Source organism: Agelaius tricolor, unplaced genomic scaffold, assembly GCF_023055355.1.
Source record: "Agelaius tricolor isolate 1412-34295 unplaced genomic scaffold, bAgeTri1.0.p SCAF_6, whole genome shotgun sequence".
NCBI lineage: Eukaryota > Metazoa > Chordata > Aves > Passeriformes > Icteridae > Agelaius > Agelaius tricolor.
Window position 1 is genome coordinate 4,304,453 of NW_027269266.1, and position 24,429 is coordinate 4,328,881.

At 43.8% G+C, this 24,429-nt stretch overlaps 1 protein-coding gene across 10 annotated transcripts in view; it reads right to left on the reverse strand.

Moving 5' to 3' along the window:
* Positions 1 to 472: 472 nt before the first annotated feature.
* KMT2C (lysine methyltransferase 2C) overlaps positions 473 to 24,429 on the reverse strand; it is a 189,661-nt gene continuing 165,704 nt past the window's right edge. For 8 of the 10 annotated variants that reach the window (XM_071428552.1, XM_071428559.1, XM_071428558.1 and 5 more), the window contains 19 exons: positions 22,886 to 23,118; positions 18,334 to 20,031; positions 16,869 to 17,081; positions 16,326 to 16,490; positions 14,494 to 14,635; positions 13,223 to 13,370; positions 12,251 to 12,429; positions 11,998 to 12,152; positions 11,556 to 11,808; positions 10,834 to 10,973; positions 9,774 to 9,878; positions 6,811 to 7,930; positions 5,736 to 5,872; positions 5,427 to 5,569; positions 4,994 to 5,162; positions 4,007 to 4,123; positions 3,332 to 3,405; positions 2,724 to 2,832; positions 473 to 2,498 (listed from right to left, as the gene is read on the reverse strand). In XM_071428552.1, coding sequence (XP_071284653.1) covers positions 2,406 to 2,498; positions 2,724 to 2,832; positions 3,332 to 3,405; positions 4,007 to 4,123; positions 4,994 to 5,162; positions 5,427 to 5,569; positions 5,736 to 5,872; positions 6,811 to 7,930; positions 9,774 to 9,878; positions 10,834 to 10,973; positions 11,556 to 11,808; positions 11,998 to 12,152; positions 12,251 to 12,429; positions 13,223 to 13,370; positions 14,494 to 14,635; positions 16,326 to 16,490; positions 16,869 to 17,081; positions 18,334 to 20,031; positions 22,886 to 23,118 — 5,393 coding nt within the window. In that variant the 3' untranslated portion in view covers positions 473 to 2,405. The remainder of the gene's footprint in view (positions 2,499 to 2,723; positions 2,833 to 3,331; positions 3,406 to 4,006; positions 4,124 to 4,993; positions 5,163 to 5,426; positions 5,570 to 5,735; positions 5,873 to 6,810; positions 7,931 to 9,773; positions 9,879 to 10,833; positions 10,974 to 11,555; positions 11,809 to 11,997; positions 12,153 to 12,250; positions 12,430 to 13,222; positions 13,371 to 14,493; positions 14,636 to 16,325; positions 16,491 to 16,868; positions 17,082 to 18,333; positions 20,032 to 22,885; positions 23,119 to 24,429) is intronic. The other 2 variants (XM_071428553.1, XM_071428555.1) reach the window with 2 other exon arrangements.

A 24,429-nucleotide genomic window follows, 5' to 3' on the forward strand; every position in this document is an offset into this window, starting at 1 on the left:
AACTCTGGAGCTGGATTTTAAGTCCCTGTGTCAAGGACTTCCTTCTCCTGGCTCCTGGAGTGGGGTGGTGGCTGTGGACAGAGATCCTGCAGCAGCCACAGTGCAGCATATCAACAACACCAGGGGACAGCTCTGGCCTGGCTGCTGCCCACTGCTCCATGGTAAGTCTGGAACCTTTCTTTAGTCTGGACCCATTCTGAGAGTGTGCTGGGAATGTTTCTGGTGTCCAGCACTGTTACAGTGCCAGCATGGGGAGCTTTAACCCCACTCTGGCCTTTTTGCTCACTCTGGAGGGGACTGGGGAAGGGTGTGCAGTGTTCCAACTCATGGGCTGAGATGAGCACGTGGCACCCACTGTGAAATTTTGGATGCACTGGAAAAGGGGGAAGACAAAATACTTCTTGGTGGAAGCAGACACAGATCCTGGAAGAAGCAGAAACCAGACACCTCAAATGACAACAGGAGCAGGCACTTTATAGATGTAAAATATTTTTATTCGTAAATGCTGATCTTCTAAATCTGTTTCCACAAATTCCAAAACCCATAACACTCTGTATACTTCAAAAAATTCTTTTTTTTGTGTTGTTTTTGTATTTTTTTTGCCAACATTAGATACTATTATACAGAACAGAAAAAACTGTAGGACAAATACTGGTAGGATGTTGGAATATTGTACAAGAGAAGAAAAATATTCAAGAAACAATTTAATACAGCTATTTATCAAGAGAAAAATATATACAATTGATTTATTCTGTAAGATAAAAATACATCATGCCATATACATTACAAGTTCAGAACTGTATTACTGAATATACCAACAGTTTACAGTCCACTTTAATTGTGCACACAAAAAAAAAAAAAAAAACTTCATTTTTTTTTATATTTAGCCTGTGAAGTGTCAGTACCAGAATTTTAAGTACAAAATAAAAAGCTAACCTGGTTCAAAATGCTGATTAAATTTCTACAAGCAAACACAAAACAGTGTTTATTTTTTTAAAGAAATGTAAACAAAAACAATCCATACAAACACATCTTTAAATTACATTTTCCAAAATCCTATTGCCAGAGTCCTGCAGCTGCAAGCACATTACACCTAATTTTTTTCCTTGTTTTCCTTTTAAGAAGGCTATCGCATGAGACTGAAGCTCCAACTCATTCTATGCTGTTTACATGATTTAATCTGTAGGCTGAACAGTCACCTAATCCTTGACTACTTTTGCTGAAGAAAAAAAACCATGTCCAGCCTCTATTTTGGGTGGTTTTAGCAGTTATTCACAGTTATCACAAATTGTAAGCACAAAAAAACCTGACTTAAGAAATAGGGATGCAACAATATAATACAAATAAAATTAATCTAAATTACCCAAACATCTACAAAAGTCAGAGTTGTAATATACACTGCCTTTACCAGGCTTAAGGTTTACTTAAAAAAATTCTCATAAGACCACAGTTGAGACTGCTTTAAACATACAAAACCCCCTCTCTTTAAATTGAGATTTTGGTTATTCCGAAGTGGGAATCGCGTGTCCGTGAGTACATGAGATCATATTGTAACATCCCTATCAACGTTTGAGAATAAGCACCCGAACTGCTGCAGAGTCTGGTAGCATTTGGTCAATAACTATTTTTATACTGTATTTTTTTTTCTCAAAATATTTACACTTTTATACAAAGTAACAGAGTTTTGTTAGTTCTGCAGGTAACAGCAGCAGCTTGGCTTTCTTCTAACTTTCTTTTTAAAAATAGCTTCATTCACTTATTCAATAATAAATACAAAAAGGTTCTCTTATTTTACAGAAATCAAAAACTACAATAAACTGACTCATGGAATCAAGTATTTAAATGTATTTTAGTGCAAGTTATTTTTTCCCTTAGCTCTATCCCTAAGGAAGTCGTTTCAGTACATTCCTTGTTCAGTGGTGTCTACTTTTATTTAAAATTTTTTTCTTTAATTAGAGGGCCTGCCCCTTTATCAAATAAGGCTGTGGCCAGCACTTTGGACTTCTCCCTTTCGCTGGTGATTTCAGTCTTACATTCATAGTGGCCACCTGCCCTCCTGCAGGTCAGCCAGCGGTTCTTTGCCCAAGTTAAACAGTTTCTCCTTAGTGAGCTCAAAAACAAAAGTGCTGGACCATTCTGTTAACTCAGTTTCACCTCCACGTGTCTGGAAAGTCAGCTTCAGATTTTGCCGGCTTGCATCTGGTGCTTGTTGGTTGGTGGGTTATTTTTCCTTTTTTTTTCTTTTTTTTTTTTTTTTTTAAATACTTGTGTAGAAATCTGTATTTCCAGAAGTGATTTTTTTTTTTCCCCCTTCAAAAAGGCAACAATTTTCCGTCGACAAAATCAAAATGTGAATCACTTCTTCCTAGGGACAAGCAACCCTCAAAGACAGCAAGGAATGCATTCTAGTTCATCCACTTTCGGCAGTTTACAGCTCCACAGTGACATGGAATCTTGTGCTGGTCATCTTCAAAATCAAACTTATAGTCATAGCAAAGCTGGAAGGAAAGGCACAAGAGTGGTTATGGAAGAGCTGGGATTTGCCACGACAGCTTAAACAGCAAAACCCGGCAGAGGCTGTGCTGTAAGGGACAGGCAGAGTTTTACAGGCAAGGGGAAGGGAAATGTCACCGCTCCCCAGAGCAAACAAGCTGTGCCACTGGCCAGGAATTACAGAATGGATGCACGTGGCAAGAGGGGTGCAAAGCCAGAGCCTGCCCTACCTCCTCCCCCTTCTGGATTCTTCTGCTGGAGCTGATGATAATTTTGTGTCCTCTCTCAAAAGTGACCACCTCAGCCACGCAGTTGGGCGCACACGAGTGGTTGATGTACCTACGAAAGAAGAGTGGGACAGATGAAACCTCTTAGGAAAACCCATCCCTTGAGGCAAATCTGAACCAAACCTCAGCATGGCCTTAGCTCCACGGGCTCACCGCCTTTCCACATACAATTACATTACTCTGTACTTGTTTCTTTACCTAGAAAATGTCAAAAAAAATCAAGGATCAAAAAAAATTCCTTTCTTCACAGCTGCCATGAAACGTAACTGAAAGATGAGCAAAGAGCTGATGGAAGAGACAGTGGGGCAGTTTGAAGACTGAATGTACCAGCTCAGAGAATAAACCCCACAAACTCAGAGCCTCCAACAGCCCCAGGCCAACACGGGGGATGCCCCAGGAGGAGGTCAGGGATCCCTCCAGGGCCCAGGAGGAGGTCAGGGATCCCTCCAGGCCCCAGGAGGAGGTCAGGGATCCCTCCAGGGCCCCAGGAGGAGGTCAGGGATCCCTCCAGGCCCCAGGAGGAGGTCAGGGATCCCTCCAGGGCCACCCACCTTGCAGGGCCTCCCGTCAGGGTGGCGTCGATGACGTGGTCGTTGTCAATGCGGAACATGTACACGCCACGGTTCTGGAAGACACAAGTGGCACAAGGACTCTGGTAAGGTTTGACTGCATTGCCAGGGATGAAGCAACAACATGGCCCAGCTCCATTCTGCATTCCACATCAGGCACTGCCCACTGGCTCACGAGGGAAAGCACTGTCACATACTGCCTGTGTCCCCATGGGTTTGTGAGGGATGATGGGTCATAAACACAAACCTCTGGATAATTCAGTTTTCCCCAAGAGCTTCCCACTGCCTTTCATCCAGGGTGCATGACTGCCTTCCAGTCATAGGCACTGTTACAAAGTTACACAAAGGAAGTGGCTTTAGATTTAAGAAGTTTTCATTAAAAACTGAGGTCCTGACATGTCTGCCAGAACTGTGTCCTCTGGAACAGAGGATGTGTCCTCCCTGCCTGGCCAGGGTGCTATAAGATTTATTAAACATTGAAATACTCTGATAACAACCACTGTAGACTCCTCTGGTTTTATTTGAAGCCTATTTGCATTTATGTCACAGCAGAAAACAAATCAGGGGACCTGAATTCATCAGGCAGAATAGCATTTGTTTTGTTCTATGAATGTCTGAATGGGGAAGGAGAAAGAGGGAATGAACAAACAGCCTTACCTGAGACTCATAGAGCTTCTCCTTCCTGTTTGCCACCTCATTCCGGATAATTGTCCCAATATATTCAATGACCATTGTGTGCTTTTCAATGTCTCGAGCAGCATATAAGCCCAGGCCCTACAGAAAGTACACTGAGAGTTAATAACTTTACACTCACACTGTGTTCCTCACTGTGCCCCAAACCAGCAGTGGAAAGGGGAGAGACAGAAGCAGCACTGATAAATAATTGATGCAGTAACAGCCCAATGCAGAATCCAGCCTCACACAGATCTCAGAAAACTCAGCTGCTGTTTTGGTGAGAAAGCTGCTCTTACCCTCTGACACTGAATGTGTAAAGGTTATAAATTCACTTTAAATAAAAGTGGGTTCTGCTAGACCAGAGATACCTGCACAGAACCCAGGCATGGTGAAGTCCAGCCTGAAATAAACAACTGTGCCCACACATGACAGGATTAGTGACAAAGCTTTTCCAAAACAGACTGTGGGGCAAACCAGCAGCATGACAAAAAGCAATGGATTCTATATTCCTATGAAGGCAAACAAGTACTGAGCTCTTCCTGCTGGTCTTGTTTCACTTCATCAGCTTGGCCTGAGCATCTCATGCTTCCACAGTTTTATTTCTATTTTTATTAAGTTTTACTATGGTTTTGAGGAATAGGCTAAAAAAGCCAAACAACAAACCACCCCAGAACTTTAAAAAACCCTTTTTCTAGGTGACAATAACAAAGGAATTTTTAAGATATTTATAGTAATTAGAAACAAATCTTACTTAAGGTAAATCTGTGCAATTGATGTACCACGTAAAAACTGCCAATTTTGGAACAAGACTGGAAGGAATTTTGCAATAGTTTTAGTTTCAAATTTTCACCGGGACTTGGATAAATATTTATATATAAGATATGACATTTACAAGATTTAGCTGTCCAACAGAGATTAATAAAGCATATGCAATTTTTTCAATTGCCCTTTCCTGAAGTGGGAGCTGACCTGAATGCGAGAGCGAGCCAGGTACACGTTGGATTTCCACTCGGTTTTCATCTTGCGGTACTGGGAGGACTTGGAATGGACGAACTGTTTGCTGTAAGGCGCGTTCAGCTCCCCCGTGACTGTGCTCTGAAAGGACTTTGATGTGCTGGTGCTATTCAAGGTGTGAGGCCTGTAGGGATTGGGCATGTAACAGGAAAGAATACAAGAAAAACTGAAGATTTCTCTGAAAACAGCCAGGAAACCCAATAAAAACCCTCTCAGACATACAGACACTTAAAGCCAGCTAGCGGAGACACAAAGCAGTTCCTCTGACTGGGGCATGCACATTCACAGCCAAGGACGACAGGGTTTGTAAGCAGCAGACGAAAGCACAAATAACCCTAAAGCAGCCTATAAACCCTGGGCTGTACTATGTGAAATTAAAACAAAATACCTTAACACAAACCTCTTGACATGGGTACTCATTTTAGGCTCGGCACGGGCACAGCCCGTGGGGTTGATGGCAAGAGGAAGTTCCATTAAGGGGTTTCGGCCATAGCGGAAAGTGTAGTTCTCACAGGCCTCAACCCCTGGCAGCTGCAAAAAAAAAAACAGAGAGAAAGAAAAAAAAAAACCAAATAATTACATGTTTAATTACATGTGCAACAAAATGTTTACTTTTCCACACTTCTTTCTGGTCCCCTTCTCATGTGTCTATCCAGCGAGTGGGATGATCCAGCAAGAAGTGGGGCGGTGAACTCACCGATTCTGCAATCCTGGCCACTGCAGAGACTGTCAAACCAAAGAGGTCTTCACCCTTCAGATAGCCGGGGAACAGCTGCAGCATCTCAGATTCTTTCCTAACAGAAGCAACGGGCTCCAGGATTTTATCCCACACACCTACACAACCATTGGGAGAGAATTACAGTGATCAAAAAAATAAAAACTATTGCACTTGGTTTTAAAACAAATTCCTGAGGATATGGGAACCAGAACCCAGCACTGAGAAAGCTTTTGTCTTTGACTGTCTATACAAACAGGTCAGGATCTAAAAAGTGAAGTGGAGAATGATTGTTGAGTTGCTAATTTTTGGGATTTAACAAATCCCAAAGAAACACACCATTGATTCTGCACCCTCAGTTCTCAGAAATTAAGCTTTCAGTGTTCTCAGGAAACTTTCAGTCCTCTGACAAGAACATGGGCAGGTTTCTCTTGAGAAATGCCGCAAAGTACGATTTTCTGCAAGGACACAATATATTCTATTTCCACTGACTGATTATAGTCAGTGCTCATTCTGTGAGGGGATCAGCACCCACAGCACCAAGGCCTTGAGACCCGAGGGCTTACAGGCCTCCAGCACATCCAGGAGCCAATTTCCAAGACCTGCCTAAGTGTTTATAAACACCCTGACATTCTTCACCCTGACAGAGACATTACCCACCCTGAGAACAATGTGGTCACTCAGCTGTTTTTAGAGCTCCCTAATTTGAGCCCAGCTGATTTGAAGATAACTCAGCAGTGGCTCTGTGTTTAAACAAAGTCACTTTTCATGAAATGAAACCTGTGCTGCCTTTCCTACTGCTTTAGTTCATTTTCAACACTCAGTCCCGGGTCTCCTCTGTGGACTTGGAACAATTCTTCTGATCTGCAGCTTATACAATTTCTTCAGAGGTGATCACAGTCTTCACAGCAGGGTATTAAAAATGGGCCCTGGAAGCTCACTATAAACATTGTTAGAACAGTGCCTGCAACAGCTGCTTCAAACAGGTACTGCTGGTTACCACAGTAACAATGAACAGCAAAGCCAAAAATTCCTCATCTTAGCTGACAAAATTTACCTTTAGGTGTTGTGTCAGTCAGAACCAGATCCTCGTGGCCCTGCTCCAGCACCTTGATGACGAAGAGCGGGAGCCCGTCCTTCTCCTCGATGGAGCAGAGGTAGCGGCAGCGCCTGTTGGCGTACCTCATGCTCCAGTACAGCCGGCTGGCCTCGTAGCCCACGGGGAACAGGGCTTTGGAGGAGTGGAAGGCCTGCATCTGCTGTGGCAGCAGCTGGCCCACGGCGTGGAAGATGAGGCTGCCCACGCGGAAGGTGTGGTCGCGCTCGCCGCGCTGGACGATGCTGGCGATCTGCCGCACCTCGTCGCGCTGCACGTACACCCTCCGGAACACCGCGAAGTAACTCAGCTCCTGCTCGTGAGTTCCCTTTGGTTTGTGCATGGGGCAAAGCATGGTCTTGTCTTTAAAAAACATGCATTGTGCTTTAATGGCACAGGTAAAGTGATAAATATTGGTGCACCTTAACCTGTGGCAACCGCTGGTGGCACCCATTTTGTGACAGAACATGCATTTCATCTGCAGGCCTCTCCGCAGTGCTAGTTCCACGTTTATTAAGGCACCAGCTTGTGTCTCGTAGACTTCTGTAGACCAAAGAGCACAGTTCAAATGGACCCAAAGGTCTAAATCCAGGTTGAGAAGCCTTGCTGGTCCATCAGTTAATCCGTCACCCTCCTCGTGACAGAAGCAACATTTCCTGTAGTCTTTAGGCACGGGGTCTGGTTTAAGGGTTGTGCCCAGTTTTTTAAGAAATTCATCTATTTCTTCTTCACAAGGAGGTTTGAATGATCCTTTAGGAATCACAATCTGAATGCTCCACTTTTTCCATTTCATCCCTTTCCATTTCTTACTGGGAGGCCGGCAGTCCTCCAGACTGCTGTGTATTGCTTTTAACCTGGGTTTGAGTTTCACCGTTACCTTCAGCTCATCCGGTTTCGCCTCCACCTTGGCTGCTTCAAAGGCAGGGGGGAACATGATGGGGGGTGATGAGGGTGGGGAAACCTTCTCCTGCAGCTGAGGCAGACAATGGACATCCAAAGTGGAGATGTTGTTGCTGTACTGATGGAATGCTTTGGGAGGCCTCTCCTTCATCGGTGACTGTGGCAGGTTTGGGACCGATTCCTGGTAATCAAAAGAAAACTCTTTAAGAAAAAGATCCCAAACTTGTTGATTGTTAAATATAACCTGAAAACATGGGAGAGGCTTCTCCAAATGCCTAAAATCAAGATGCAGCAACAGAGAAAGATGAAATTATCCTGACCCATGTTACCACGGCTTGGAGCAGGAAACTCCCAGCCTACCTAGAACATGGTGACCCTTTGATATATGAGAGAAAGCACAAAAAATCCTTTGTCCAGGTTCTGAATGCAAAACTCCTCAATTGCCCTTGGTGAGCTGACTGCCAGCTTTAGCTCTTAGGGATTCTTAGAAAGTTCTGTTACAACACAAAGTAACCTTAAAATATGGGTCACAAACTAACTTAAAGCATAAGAATCTGATATATGCTAGAAATGGAAAATTTAGAACTAATGTAAAATAATTTTTTCCTGGAAACAAGTAGGAGGAATTTCTTCAGGGCTTTGGATTAGATACAACTTGAGGACTTAAACTATTCAGTCACAGTAATCAAGAATTATACCTGCAGAGATTTGTGGAAAAAAAACCCACAAAAAGCTAAGAGAGAAAACAAGAACAACAAAGGAAGTTTATATTATGAAGTGCTTAACGTGGTTTGTGTGATTAATCTTGAAAGAGTAAATTAAAGGATCAAGAGGCTGAACATGACATTTAATTAACTAAATTAGGTACATGCTGATGCACTTGTAGAGGAATGTTACCCTGTTTATACAACAACTGAAAATGAGCTACATGGGACACTAAAAGGATATGGATGTACACAGAGTTATCTTCTCCAGGTTGTATTTTTTAAATTCAGTCCCTCCTGAGAAAGTAAGTAGGATACACTTGAAGGAAGGCTTCAAACTATACAGTCTATACAGGACTATGAGAACATATTAAATAGGTAAAGCTTGAAGGACACAGCCTGTTCTGTCCAATAGTTTAGGGAAAAAAAGGTACATTTGATCTAGAAACAGCAGAAGACAAGTTAGTTAAAAGAAGTACTCAAAAAATTTCAACTGTGAGAAACTCAACAAGATCATTCAGTCTTCAGTGAAGACTATTTCACTTTTAATGATTAAATAATTAGATAAATTTAAGTTCCCCTTACTGAATGACCCTTGAGACAGCAAGAAATGATGCCCCATTTCTCTCAGGTGTCAGACACCCCTTGCAGTGTCTGCAGGTAGAGAACTACAGCAGAATCACCATCATCATTTGGGACCACCTGAGAAAATTCCCTGCCCTAATTTCACCTTCAGCTGAATGAACTTCTTCAGATGTACTTCTCCAGTAATAAAAAACTCCTTCTCCTGGTCACTGTCAGCTCACGGGCTCCTTGCTGGTGTTTTGGTAATCAATGCTTTAAAATGCTAGCTTCACCCAAATAAAGTCAGGGAACAGGATTCTATTTTCCCAGTTACACTGAACAAATTAAACTCTTTTTACAAACTTGCTGCTCAATTATTATTTTCACAGCTGTAATTTTAGTTTTAACTGTACAAGCCAAATCCAAATACAGGATATACCCCTTAAAAACATGACTGTGGCTGTTTACAATGCCCAGAGAACTTGAATCACTCATTTTTTGAGACTGCATCTTCCAAGCCTGGGAGGGGAGCCAAAGGTGATGGCTTTTCTGCCATGCATCTGTCAGACACAAAGTTCTGCAAATACGATTTTTAATTCATGCTGCTGGTTCAGAATCTCAATGTCTGAATATAGAGCAATTAATTTATAAACCTCTCAAATGAAGTGCAAACTTCCCCCTCGGCCCCTCTCTGTTCTCCAACAAATAGCTGCAATAATTTCAGCTCACTTGGGTCTGCCAGTGTTTGATACTTACTTTGTTCTCTGAGTTTTTTGCTTGCACAGCTGCTGAATAAAGAACAAAGCAGTTGTTGCTACAGAATACAATGTCCTTCATTTTATCTGAGCCTTCTTGGGAATCCTGGGAATCAAACACAGAAGAGTGTAAGAAGTGCATTTTAATACCATTCTTCACATAGTAAGTGTAATGAAACAAGTCTTCCAATCTGGCTGGAAACTCTTTTATTTGCAGAACATTTGTGAAATAATGAGGGATGCTGTGATATAAATACTTGATTATTTGACAGATCTAACATTGCCATCACTTACACCCCTGTTCTTCAGCATTTTCTGCCTTTCACAGAAGTTTAACAATCAAAATAAAGCATTCTACACCATGCACCCATCTGCTCCATAGGCACTCTTGCAAAGCAAAAATCCATTTTCTTTTATCTTTAGATGGCAAAAGAATGTCTCATTTCAGCCTAATCAAAGCCACATCACACTGTTTTATCTCCTGATCCATCTGCAAAACCTTACTGGGAATTCAGTGCATTCCTGTCTGCAAGAACACTTTACTCTCTGCAAGTTCTGGCTGTGTCTTTGTGGTGTAGTCACCTCCTGGTCACTGAGGAGCAATGGCATTCTTTGAAGGAATGACAGCTCCCAGTGTAAGGCCATGAGATTGCAACTGAAATCTGATTCCTGCCCAAAAGGAGTGCAAGCATTCCTGCTCTTACAGTAATTCCTGACACAGCAACGTGGCTGCCTCACAAATCAGCTTTTTTTTGAATTGAGATCCCTGAAGAGGTGAGGGAAGGAGGCTGGTAGCAGAGCTTTGAGAAGTCCCATAGATGGGACCTGTTTTATGAAATGTCCTGGGATTCATTTTGTATCAGTAACAACAACTTTGCCATTTTTTAGCTGTACTGCAGATGTGCCTGAATGTCCCACCTGAATCAGGACACACAAGGAAGGGGAACAGCACAGGAAGCTGAAGTGCTCTTGGCTGGCAGGACAAGCAGGACTTTGTGCCATCCCTTGCTTTAAGGAGCCCAGCTGAGCACAGGGCCCTGCCCTGGCACCTCAGCACTGACCTGTTTGAGGAAGGGCAGGTCCTTGAAGGATTTCCTGACACCACTGCCCAGAACCACGACCTTGCAGTGGGAGCACCAGCGAGGCCTTAGGGCTGAGCCTTCTGCCATGCTCTGGCTGTGATCCTTGTAGCCAGCCAGACCTGGGGAACAGATTTTCTGTCAGAGGCTGCATCAGATCAAAGCAGATTTATGAGATCACAGTATTCTTCACTGGTCTAGAGGACTGCCACCCTCCTGAATAGGGCATGGAAGGAGGGCTTTAAACCTTGATCTGACAGATAAATTGTATAAATCAGATCTAAAACAACTGTGAAAACCAGGCAAAAACACATTCTTGTGTAAAAAAATCACAAAATTAAGTAACACGGGAATACAGGCTTGAACAATCATGTCAAGCTTTTTAGCATGGAAACAATCTTCAAATGAGGTATTTAAAACCAGACTGGACATAAAAAACCCTAATAATGTTAGGAATTATGGGAGAAATGCCTCACTGACAGTGATGTAAACAAACAATGGAAATCAGAGATGGATGAGAACTACTCATGGTTAAATCCAGGAGCATCCACTTACATGATCATGTAAGAAGAGAAAGGTTTTATGTGGAACAAGAACTGAATATTGAATATTGAGTTTAGAGCATGGATTTATGAGGCTGAGATGCATCAGTACTGACTCAGTTAATCCCTGGTACTGAGCAGGGGAGGTTCAAGCCCACTCACCATTGCTGTTGGCAGGGAATGGCACATTGGGCTGCTTCAGTCCATAGGGCCCCACGATCCTGGCAGGTCCCATGGATCCTGCCTGGGGACCCTGCAGGAGCAAGTGCTGCCTGTACTCCATGGATGGGTTCCCTCTGTGAGTGTTGGTGGCTGCCATGGAGGATGGGACATCTGGAGCATTACTGACCTCGTAACTGTTGGGAATTCTGACATGGAGCAGGTTGGAGAATGCTGCTACAACGCTACTGATGTTCTAAAAAGAGGAATAAAAACCAAAATAATTTGTTTACATCTGACAAGCAGCTCAGACAGCAGAGATACAAACTATTAGAAGATTGCAACAGCATGATTATTGCACTGTAAACCCCTCAGAGTCACTACACATAACCCAAATTAACTGCTGTTGTACTCTATGTATACAATACATGCTTATTCTTTTTACCTCAGCAGCTGTGGGATGTAAAGTAATTGCTACAGAGATAAGGCCAGATTTAGGACCGTTCTGGGATGGTCCAAGCTGGGAGGAGAAGAAGCCAGAACCAGGTAAGGCTCCTGAACCGGGTTCTGATTTTATGTAATTCCTTTTGGCTTCTGAACCTGAAAATGAACCAGAATACAGCAGGTTAATCTTACACTTAAGGGAACAGACAGAAAACCAATCCTAGCTGTTAGTGCTCCCTCTGCTGCAGCCTCACCTTTCCCAGTGCTGCTGGGCAGGATGGGAATGATGGGAGATGGGACAGGTTCTGGGTTCTCCTCCTTTACAACCGACAAGTCCGGGTAGCGACTGATCTCCATTCCCACCACGCTCTCAGGAGAGGAAGAAGGAACAAAGCTGTCAGGAGTGTCCCTGTCCTCACAGTGATCCTGAACCCTGGAACAAAACCCAAAAAAGCTGGTTTGAAAAGGGGCTAAACTTTTGGTAAGCCAAAGTTATAAATCATGACAGGGAACTAAAATGAACTTGCTGGTTGTTCCTGGTCACAGAACACAAGTAGGTGGTTGGCCATCACCTCTGGGTATCTCATATTCCATTGCACACATATTCCATTTCTTGGGAAAGATCCATAGAGAAAACAAAGACACTAACAAAGCCAAACCCTCTGCTCCCCATGGCTCTATCCACCAGGGTAAAATAATGAGCATTTAATATTTGAACTGTTTTAATATTTAGATTGTCTGGCTCCAGTGTTTCACAGACACCCTTATTTTGGGCAGGCAAGTGGAAGGGAGGCAAAAGGGAAGATCTCTGCAGGGAGACTCATGTTCCAGTGTTTCTCACCTGGGAAACTGAGTGGAGCTCTGCAGTTTCAGGCTGGCTCCTGCACAGTCTTGCTGCTGCTACAGCAGTCACCTGTCACTGCAGCATCTCATTGCTCCAGGAAAAGCACCTATTTGTACCATTTTCTTCCACTTTTAAAAGACAAGGTAAGGAATCCCTAACAATTTAACAGAATCTAAAGTCTAGCAATGGATGGAATCACCTACTTCACTCTGCCGCTCTCTACACTTGGAATGTTGAGAGTTAAAATGATCCCATTCCATTCTCTGCCCTTCTGTGCCTGTGCAAAAAGGATTTTGTTTCTCCACACCTTCACAGTCTCATCCAATGAAAGATCACAGAATCTGCTCCAAATACCTTTTTGTAGATGTCAAGTAAAACCTACCTTAACTCCTCCTGGTTGTTGTGAGGTGGTGTTGGAAGGGAAGCAGGAACATCCACAGTTTTGGGGCCCTGAGCCATTGCTCTGGCTAATAAATCATCTTGTGGTCTGAAAGGCAACTGGAACTGCTTTGGCCCCAGAGCTTTGGTAACTGAAACCAGAGAGGCACAGCACAATGAGACATCTGGACAGCTCTTGCAGTGACAGACATGCTGCCTGCTGGGTGTGGGTGGGGCCTCAGGGTGACACCACTCTCAAGACATTTGGGAGTTCAAAAAATTGTGACCATTCAGGATTAACTTCCATTTTTACAAAAACCTGCAAATTTTGAGCAAACAGGGCCTGAAAGACTTTTGAGTGTGTCTTCTGCCACAATGAGAGGATGTTTGTTTACTTAAAAACCCACAAAAGTACAAAAAATCAACAATTTTTCAACAACAAAGGAAAAGGAATGTGAAAAAAAGGATTTTAATCACTGAATGGTGTTTACAAAGACCCAGTATAAAGAACAGAAAGCAATTTTAACTGTCCAAATTGTAAGTACCAGGAAATACACACTGCCTGCACACATTCTGGATAGGCTGCTTTGAGCTCACTCAACCAAGGAGCTCATGCCAGTCATTTGTACTGGACCTAAAAAACTAATCCTAAGGTTTTCTTTCTCATTTTTTAGGAGTATGTCTAGCTCTCAGCATGTTTTTGAATGGGAACAAGGCAAAGGCACCAACACCTGACACTATACTGGTGTAAAATATTGCTGGCTAGCTAAAGTCATGATTAGAACCTTGAGAAGTCTGGGCATTTTGTTTTTATAAAGGAGCATTGCAACTGAGAAGCATCAGAGGAGGTCACCTGGAGGAGTCTGAGGGGACTCCCAGCAGCCTCCAGTTTCCCCATGATGGGGGGCAGAGGGGCAGGTGTGATCTCCTCTCTGGTCACCAGTGAAGGGACCCAAGGCAATGGCTTGAACTTGTGTCAGGGGAGGTTTAGGGTGGATATCTATGTGGTTCTTCACCCAGAGGGTGGCTGGGCACTGAACAGGGTCCCCAGGGCAGTGGTCACAGCACCAAACCTGAGAGAGCTCCAAGAGCATTTGGACAACGCTCTCAGGCACAGGGTGGGATTGCTGGGGGTGTCCTGTGCAGGGCTGGGAGCTGGACTCAATAATCCTTGTGGGTCCCTTCCAGCTCAGCATGTTTTGTGATTCTGAGATCTATTTTGCCATTTGCTAGAAGCAGGACAGACCTTACAGCCCCAACACACACGAGCCTTACCATCATGGCCTCCCAGCACGCCGGCCTTGCCCGCGAGCTCCTCGGTGGTGGCGAAGCCATTGACCAACTTCTGGCAGGCCACGGGCGGTGGCGTGGGAGGGAGAGAGGCCGGGGGTGTCGGGGGATTGCTCAGATTGTTCTGCTGCAGGACAGGGATTAAAGAATCATCAAGCAGGATCAACACAGGTGTAGCCATGATATTTTCTGAAAAATCCTTTCCTTAGGATTTTTTCTCCTGAGAAGCCTCAGGAACAAAATGTAAACAATGGTTATCAGTTGCTGTGGAATGCAACAGGTGGATCTGTGATTGGTCTCATGTGGTTGTTTCTAATTAATGGCCAATCACAGTCCAGCTGTCTGGATTGTCTTGGTCAGTCACAAGCCTTTGTTATCATTCTTATTCTATTCTTAGCCAGCCTTCTGATGAAATCCTTTCTTCTATTTTTTTAGTATAGATATAATATAATATAATATATAATATAATATAATATAATATAATATAATATAATATAATATAATATAATATTTATCATAAAATAATCAATCAAGCCTTCTGAAACACGGAGTCAGATCCTCGTCTCTTCTCTCATCCCAAGACCCCTGTGAACCCCATCACAGAGGGAGAGAACCTGCCCTGTTCCAGTACCAGACAATGCAACCCACTCAGAGTTTTAGAGCCAGAGGTAGAACTGATATGCAGCCATAGCTGAGACCCAAGCATGAGACACAGAAGTATCTACTGTACAAAACACAATGATTGGCTTTTCTTGTATCAGGGATATCAGAGAAACAGTTCACATGAGTAAACACTGCCAAATACACAGCCAAAAGATTTACAAAAATGCACTAAGAACATTGTAAGGAACGGTTTCAAACAAGTTCCCCCAGTTTCAGCAGAGGCCCCAACTCCATGCTGAGAGTTGTTCCACGGTGACTCTCCAGCACCATGACCAAGTCAGCCTCCCCAGCTGCCCCTCAAGGGGAAGCTGCCTCACCTTCAGCACAGGATCAGCTGTCACTGAAGCAGCCACCACTGAAGCAGCCACCATGGAGCAGCAGATACTCTGCAAGTTCATACTCTGGGCTACTTCTCACCAGTTTATTCAACTGCCCACATTTTAAATGAAAATTAAATGAGAACTTCAGTATCTGTTGTTCCTGAAGTCATGCCCACAAAGCTAATCCTCATTACTTACTTTTGACCACAAGAACTATTTCTGTATGTCCCATTCTCAGCTAACACACTGTGTAAGGCTGGAGAAAACACCACTGGATTTAATAGGTTTTTAATTAGGGTATCCAAGCAGCAAATTTGATTCTGTCTGTTCAGTATCCCACTGCCCATCCAGTATTGCCACTCTGATCTCAGAGACTAAGTTTTAAATGCTGTGGGTTATTAACTCATCAACAAACAGTCTATTTTGTTCAGAGTTCCCAGGGTCTTAGTTAGGGCTTGGTGGGCAAATGAGAAAAAGTCTATTTCTTATTTAATTCACATTAAGAAATGTTTAATGCTTTCAAAGACTTTGCAAAATACTGAGAATTCAGTCTTTTCTGCTCCACAAAACTGTAATTACAATTTTCATTCTTTAGCATCCATTTGTTAGAAGAGCATTTGCAGTTTTTCATTAGTTTACAACAACAGTTTCCAGAACCAATTTCACTTTCAGAGAGTAAAACAATGGTGACTGTTGCACACTATCTAGTCTAGCAATAAAAGATTATTTTTCTTCTAGTTGCATAAAAGGCAAGAACTCTGACTAGGAGTAATAATATAATGGACTTCTCTTCCCACAGAGAGCACACCACAGAAATTCAGATTAAAACCATACCTTGTAAATGAGCTGGGAGTAGTAATCTGAAGCCCCATCAAGAGTAGCACTGCCAAAACTTCCCACAAGTCGATTTCCACCATTGAGCTGGCCACTGCCATAAGGGAGAAAGTGTGCAAAGCTCACTCCAATTATTGGTTCCACCAAAGGCAGAAGAGAAAGTTGCTGTATTAAAAGAAAATAAAAGTCAGAAATTAAGTCTAAGACAGAACACTGCAATTCTCCAGTCAGTAGAGTGGTTTCTAATTTAAAAGAAGAATTGGAATTTATCCACTCTCAGGAAATTGTTCAGCTCCAGCTCCCTGCCACTCATCCAGAGGCTGCCAGAGCTGACAGGAATTCTGTGGCTTTGGGACTACCTGCCATGTCAGCCCACCTCCCAAAATTAAACACCAAACTTTAAATTCCCTGATTTTGTGGAAGTTCACATTTTCCCCAACCTGCGCTCAAAATTCAACTTAAGCATCAACTTCACTTCCACTGGGAGAAATCCACAGCTCCACATGGCCTCTGGGCTGCCTTTGCCAGCCCCTGCACACTCACCTGTTTCAGCTGGATGAAGGTATCTGCATTAGGATAAACTGCCTGCTTCTCTTCTTCCTCTTTTTTCCTCTTCTTGGAGCGTGGAGCTGCCTTCTCTCCCGTCCTCTGAGCCCGCTTGTTTCTCTGCTTCTTGGTTTCAGGTCCTCCATCTGCTCTCTGGAGCTGGCTGTTACTGCACCCAAATGTACCTTGCATCTGGGCTACTGCAGTTTGCTGGGTGAAAAAAGGAAGTGCAGCAGAATTTTTGACATGTTAATACACAGTTCACTTCAATTTACTGCATGATTCTGAAAGCACAGGCTCAGAGTAATAAATCTCACTGATAACAAAGTGGATTTTACTGGCAGGTGGAACTGCTAAACTGTCCCTACAGACAGAATTATGACCTCCCATTAACACCACTGACATCTGAAAACATCATTAAAAACTCACAGGCCAGTAACATTCTCTTTTGAATACCCCCTAAAATGAAGTTACATGTGCATGAAACCTTGGAGATGTTCACAAGGGCCTAATGAAAGACAGACTTGGTGGCAGAAGAGAGGCATGGAAGTTAATATAATACCAAAGTATTTTGAGGTTAGCAATAAAAAATGTGTTGTGAAATCTTTCTGGATTGTTCCACTTGCTTAAATACTTCCAGTACAAATCTGCAAAGCCTTTCTTCCCATGGAAGCAAAGCTGGGTAAAAGCATCAGGATGGGATGCTAATGCTACAGGGGCAAGCCAAAAGAAAGTCCATTCTTAAAAAATTCATTATTATTTTAAACAGCTCTACATGAACCCTACCATCAGTATTCTAATATCCCTATCACATGTTTTAACTGTGGATGTTTAACGGTTAATTACGTGCTGCTCACAATTACCTTTACTTTTATGAGTATTTTTTTTCTTTTAAACACATTTAAATTTCGTGTTAAGAATGAATTTAGAGTTTAGGCAGTCAAAATCCAAAAGCAGAGATTAAGATTACAATAAAATGACCAACAAGTCTAAGTATAAAGTGCATCCTACCTCCACACAGAAAGCACTTTTCTTTAGGTCTGTTTTTAAAGACCTTATAAATTAATAGATCATACAGACAACTCAGGTGGAGTCAAAGGAGAAAGGAGATACATCATGTTCTGTACATACCAGTGAATAATTAGGAATCATACTGTAAAATCCTGCCTTAATATTAAGAAGTGGTATTTTTTGAAGACAATTTTCTATAGAAAAATATATTTTTTTTACATTTTAGTGACTTCTGAATATGCTGACCTAAGAAGCTATATTAAAATTCATTCTTTGCTCAGCACAGGTGATTTACTTGTGGAAAAAAGGCAGGAAAGAGGCTAAAGTTCCTTAAAGCTGTTTCCTCCACCCTTGAACAGGCAGGTTATGTCCCCACACATGCCCACAGTAAGGCACAGGCTAGGCTGGGCTGCTGCTGACCACAGTGTAACAAAACCAGTACCAGGCTCACCATTGCTTCAGCTGGACTCTGCTTCTCTGCTAACTTTTTATCCCCAGAAGCCTCCTCTTCTGCTCGGCCACTGTTCTCTGGTTTCTGATTTAGAAGAGATGAGGACTTCTTGTTTTTTAGCAGGTGTTTCAGCAGTTCATTCCCTGACTCCCCTTTGGCTGCCAGGGCACCGGGTGGCTGTGCTGGACTCGGAGCTGAAGAGCTTGGCTGTGAGGTGACCTTATCCTCCTCCACCTTAATACTGCTTGGATTTTCTGGTTTAGGCTCAGCTTGACCTGAGCATTGATCAGTTTCTGCCTTTTCCAGTTTAACTTCTTGGAGGCTGCTGGGTGTGTCCATTTTAGCCTTTTCAGCCTCTGCATTTCCCCCGGGCTGTTTCTGGGACACGCTGCTGCTGCTGGGGAGCTTCCCCTCCAGCTCTGGGGAACTCTCTCCTGTGTTGGATGTCGAGGGGCCCGTTAGCTCCACGGACTCCAGTTCATCCTGGTGCCCTGGCTCGTTGGGGGTGTTCACTGTGGGGGTGGAGGTAGCATCAGAAATGGTCGGGGTTGATGGTGCCGTGATATCCGAGTGCGGAGTTGACGGGGCTTTTATGGACTCGGCATCGTCGTCCTTTTTCTTTTTCCGTGTCCTTTTCTTTTTGCCTTTCTCTTCTGGGATTATGTCAGAATAGAGCTGGATGAGAGACTGGCCTGATACAGGGATGTTTGCAGCTTGGGGCACACCAGTGTCCGACCCACATGGGGCACTGCCCCCCAGCACTGGAGATGAAGGGACAGCGGAAGGGAACGGAGGCCTGACCTGGTTCTGCGTAAAGGCAGCCCCAGGGAGATTCCCATGAGTTTGTTTTACATTATGGAAATTGGGGGCTCCACCTGCACCAGCAGATGCATCAGGTCCAAAAGCTGCAGGTCCCACTGGCCTTCGCTCTGTGCTTTGCATAAAATTGGTGGCAGGAGGGGAGGTCACAGCACCCTGCTGCAGGATCTGCCCCATCTGCTGCTGCTGCTGCTGCTGTGGGGACGGCTGCATGGGCCGAGGGGTTTGCATGAAATCACAAGGCAGCTCAGAATTGAAGAAAGGTATCTGAGATAAAGATGTTTTGTTGTTCATTTCAGGCCCCATCATACTGTGCTGCTCCAGCTCCATCCTCTGCTGCAGAGCTCTCTGTCGATCCACCTCCTGCATCAGCTGGATGCGCTGCCGCTCCTGCTGCTCCCGTAAGCGCTCCTTGCGCTCCCGCTCCTGGAAGCTTTCACTGAAAGGGTTGTTGTCCTCAAACTCCACCCTTGGGGGTGGCCCTGACTGTGCAGCTGCATTTGGGCCAGGCACAGGAGCTGGTGCACCAGGAGTAATTGGCAGTGGTGTCATTGGAGGCTGCATCCTCGCTGGATTCATGGAAATGTGACTCGCAGGGTTGGCAGGTTGCCACCCGGGTAAATTTGGCATCCTGGTGGGGTTGGATTGCCCAGACATCACCACTGCGTGCTGCTGATGCTGGAGCTGCTGTGCTACCATGGGGAAGCTCTGCTGATTCATTGCTGGTGCTGTTCCTCCTGGAACCATGGGAGGCTGGCCCTGGACCCCTGGCATGATGGAATGTGGGGCCATCCCACACTGCTGCTGCTGCTGCTGCTGCTGCTGCTTGATCCGGTACTCCTCAATCAGCTCCGCGTGCTCCTTCTGCTGCTTCCGGATCTAAACATTGAAACAGTCATTATTCACCTCTGCCACAAACTGCCTGTGTGAGCAGCATAAAGCATGTAACTCACCACTGTACTTCCAGGAGACAACCAACCTCAGAATTTCTGCCGTGTTTTTAATGCTAAACAGCCACTAGTTCATCAGAAATACTCCCCAGCTCAAGGCCTCAGACAAAACAGCAGTGTCTTAAAGTTCTAATTACACATCAAGATTCACTGAGAGAATATACAAACCTAAACCAGCAGTGATCCTTGTCCTACAGATCTGATCATCCATGCACAGAATACAACAGTTGGGAACTGACAGGAAAAGGGAAACAGTGAGATGGATGATGTTCACACATCAGCAACATTTTAAAAAGATGTAACTGGAAAGGAAAAGTTTGCAGGAAACCAGTGATGGATATTCCCATTTGTTCACAGGCAGATCCTCAAACACCCCATATCAGATGAAAATTGCAACTGCTGCTTGAAAATTTAAGATTTTAAGACCAAAATAAACTCAACATGGGCACTACAAGTTATGCCTTGTAGCTTAGACACACAGGAGAAGTTGAGGGAAGGACACAACACTGTCAACTCGACAAGCAAGAGCTTTTCAGAAACACTGCAGAGACCCAACTAAAACAAAAATAGAAGGATTTGCAATGCACTGGTTGATGATACATACATTATGGAAAATCTCCCTCTCTCTTCTGCTCATTTGATTATGACTTCCACAACTTATGTAGGGATAGAGAAGCTCTGTAATGTATTTTGAATTGTGTGTAGCCCTCTCCTTTATCTGAAGCAAGGACTAAGACAGAAAGCTCAGGGTAACAGTGATGCCATAGGACACACTTCATGCTGCAGGACAGATGCACCCAGAAGGTTATTTACACAATAATCCCAGGTCCAAGATGATTTATGAGCTCTGCCTTGGCACTGACACTGCTGGATAAACAGTGCTACTGCACAGAGCCACTGACTGGATCCATCTGCACTGCATAGACCCAGTGCTCCAGGGCTTCTCTGTGGTCCTACAGCACTAAACCTGTGCTGGCTCTGTGGGGCTGTACCATGAGGCCCCCAAAGCACCACAACCTCCAGGGGTGGACCAGGCATGACTGTCCCTGGAATGAGCTGTGGTGTCCAAGGCCCGGGGCTGAGCACACCCAGAGGCCCTGAGCAGTGCAGGGAGGGCAGGGCAGAGCCTGTGAGCACAGGCACGGTGCCACAGGGGCCATCTGGCAGTGTCTGTGTGGCTCCATGCCTGGCCAATCACCCTGACTCACATCAGCTCCTGGGGCACCGTCAGCTCTGTGCTCTCTGGGCCTGTGTCCAGGACCAGCCACTCCCAGGGATCCAGGAGCTCTTTTCTCTCTCCATACATACAGAGACTTTTCAAAAACTGATTGCAGAAAAATGACTTGATCTGATTTGAAAGAGTGGCAAATTGCTTCCAATAGAAGGTGGTTAAAACTATGCTTTAAACCTCATTTAAGCTCCTATTAGGTACAGAACAAAATGCTGCTTAGGACGTGGATGAATCAACCACTGGTCTAAATCAGTGGCTACAGGGCAGTGCATGGCTTCTGCTAGCAGGAGATTAAACTTAAATTTAAAAATTACCAATAGGAGAACCTTAATTATGGGGCAGTAAATGGATCTGCCAGCAATGGCATGGTTAACAGCTGTTACTTCAGTCTAACTCCAACAAAAGATTAGACTGTTGTATGTACAATAAAAATTGGTTAAAGGGAATTTTTTTTGCATTTGTTCTACTAGTGATTCATTGTGGAAAGGGAAAAAAATTATGTAGAAATAATTTACCCACTCCATCCCTCTTCCACACAGTGGAAAGATGAGCCAACTAATATCCCATCCAGCACATACTTTGTCTTGAAGCAATACAGCAGAACTCGAGGGTCAGATATTGCTCAGGACTTCATTCCAAGCTGTCTGCTGCCAAGTTTTTTCCTTCATACCAATAAAGGATAATTCTAAAGCATTTTCATTTTCAGCAGGACTAGTTGATCCTGAAAATCATGCCAGGTAGTTTATAATAAAAGTCTTGAGGAATACAGCACTAACTACTGGTGGGCAAAGCATATTAGCAAAATTATCACAGGTTTCATCTCACTATTATCACAGTTACAATACATGAAATTCAAACTGAATGTAAGGAAAGGAAAACAAAGCCCAGTGGAAGTAGTTACATGTAGAAACAGGGGCCCAGAAAGGCTGGGAAATCTCTTCCCCTGGAGACTTACAGAACTTGACTGACAAGGTGCTGAGTAACCTGATTTAATCATGAGGCTACTTCTGCTTTGATCATGACTAAAAGATCTCCAGACATCCCTCTGACCTGTGTTATTCCATGACACAATACTGATCATCAGCATCTAGGAATGAGACAGACCATAAAACTAGCCTAACACTAAAGATATAATAAAAATAGATTTTCAAACTATAAAAAAAAAAGGACATTGAGTTAGGACATTCATTCAAGACTGAAACAAAGCCCTGCATGCTAAAACTTTTCTCTGAATGTTTCATTTTGCTTTGCATGGTGCCAAGAACTCTGCTCCAAGTCATTTTGCCAAGGAATTCCCCTCTTCCCCAAGTATTAACCCAGCTTTTTGTCATGTTTGTCACAGAATATTCCTTTGCAGCTCCAGTGTCACCTACACTCCAGAGTGTTTACACAGCAGAGTGTAACACTTCTGCTGTTACACACACAGAACAAAACAGGGAGTGGCTCCTTCAGGTAGAGCTCCACGGTGTCTTTCAGAAGATTTGAAGGAGAGACTCACTACCCCTGTGAGAGCTCAGTGCCAAGGAGAACAGTCTGCACTCCAGATGATTACCTGATCTAGCTGTTTTTGGACCATGCTCTGCTGCTCAGTAACGTGTTTCAGCTGCTCTGCATCTTCCTCCGGGAACTCCCGGCCGGCTTTCTTGGCCGTGCGCTGTTTGGCTGAAAGGGCCTTCTTGGACTTTCTGTGGGCTCCAATCTGCTCCTCCAGGTACTTCTGCTGCATTTGGAGCAGTTGTTGTGTGTCCTGCAGCCATTCCTCGTATTGCTTTCGTTGTGAATCATCTAGAGAGAAGGGAAATGAAGTGTGATATGATCTCATCCTGGACATGAGCTCTCATCCTACTTTTTAAAGCTCAAGTTTAACCATCAGGTTCCCCCCCTTATTTTAAGAAACTAGTGGTCAAATTCAGCCAAATTTGACAGGGAACTTGGTATTTCAAGAAGTGGTATGTTCTTGGAGTGACCTGAGTAAATGAGACAGATATCCAAATTACTGCATTTGTGAGAGGAAACACAACTTGCCAGTGAGCAAAGGTGGCTTTGAGAACTGCTACAGAACCCAGTGATTCCCTGTCCTGCCACAGAAGAGGGGACATGGAAGATCTCTGGAAGTACTCAAGTACAAAGAGATCAGGGAACAAGGACACAAAGGAAATGTGGCCTGATTAATTGTGGTGTTTGCAGAAGACTTGTACGTATAAAATTTATTTTTATTACAACTTCAAAGAAAAATATTAAAATTATGAACACAATCAAATATTCACAAAGTGAAAGAAATATACTGTTCTTTGTGAAAATCACTTTGTCAGTCCCAGCCCTCAGCATGGGGCCTTCAGCAGCAGTGCCATTTCATGCCCCCAAAATAAATGTCTCTCATTTAGGCTGTAACTGAGACATTGCTCTTCTTTCAAATGAGAAATGCTTGTCTGCCATGGGCAGTCCACTGCTCTCTGATGTTTTTCTGGAGGCAAAACAACCATGTCTGATAACACTTGACCTGCACTAACACAGAAAGCAAGAGAGAACACTGATGATGGTGCCATTTGTCTCCTGATTACATTTTCAGTGAGCTGGGACACCACAAATAAGCAGAGATTTTCCTTGTGAAGACCCCTGTTTAACAGAGATACCACAAAGCTCCATGATTTCAATATAACCAGTTCTTCCTTGTGCTCCAGACCCTGCCACCTTCTCCTCCACGAGTCACTGTGTCAGTGACAGCTCTGACTGAACAGCTCAACTAAACCTACTCAGAGTGAGCTACAGCCTCAAGGTGCTTTCAGGGAAAAATTCTGCAGAACTGATCCCAAAAAACTGAGGGGACAATTGAGTGGAAACACTGAGAGTTAATGAGAAACATGAAAGCACTGACATTTTAATGAGTTCCAGGTAAGAGTAACTACTACTGAACTGAAAACCAGATTTACTCAAGTGCTCAGAACCCAGCACCACCCAACCAGAGCAGGGCCATGCTGAGTGCCATGTGGAATCACACCACAAATAATTAATACAGATAATATTGCCAAAGCTCCTTATTGCATACTCAGTGCTGATACTTCAACTTCTGGAAAATGTGAAGGTGTTTACTTCTGT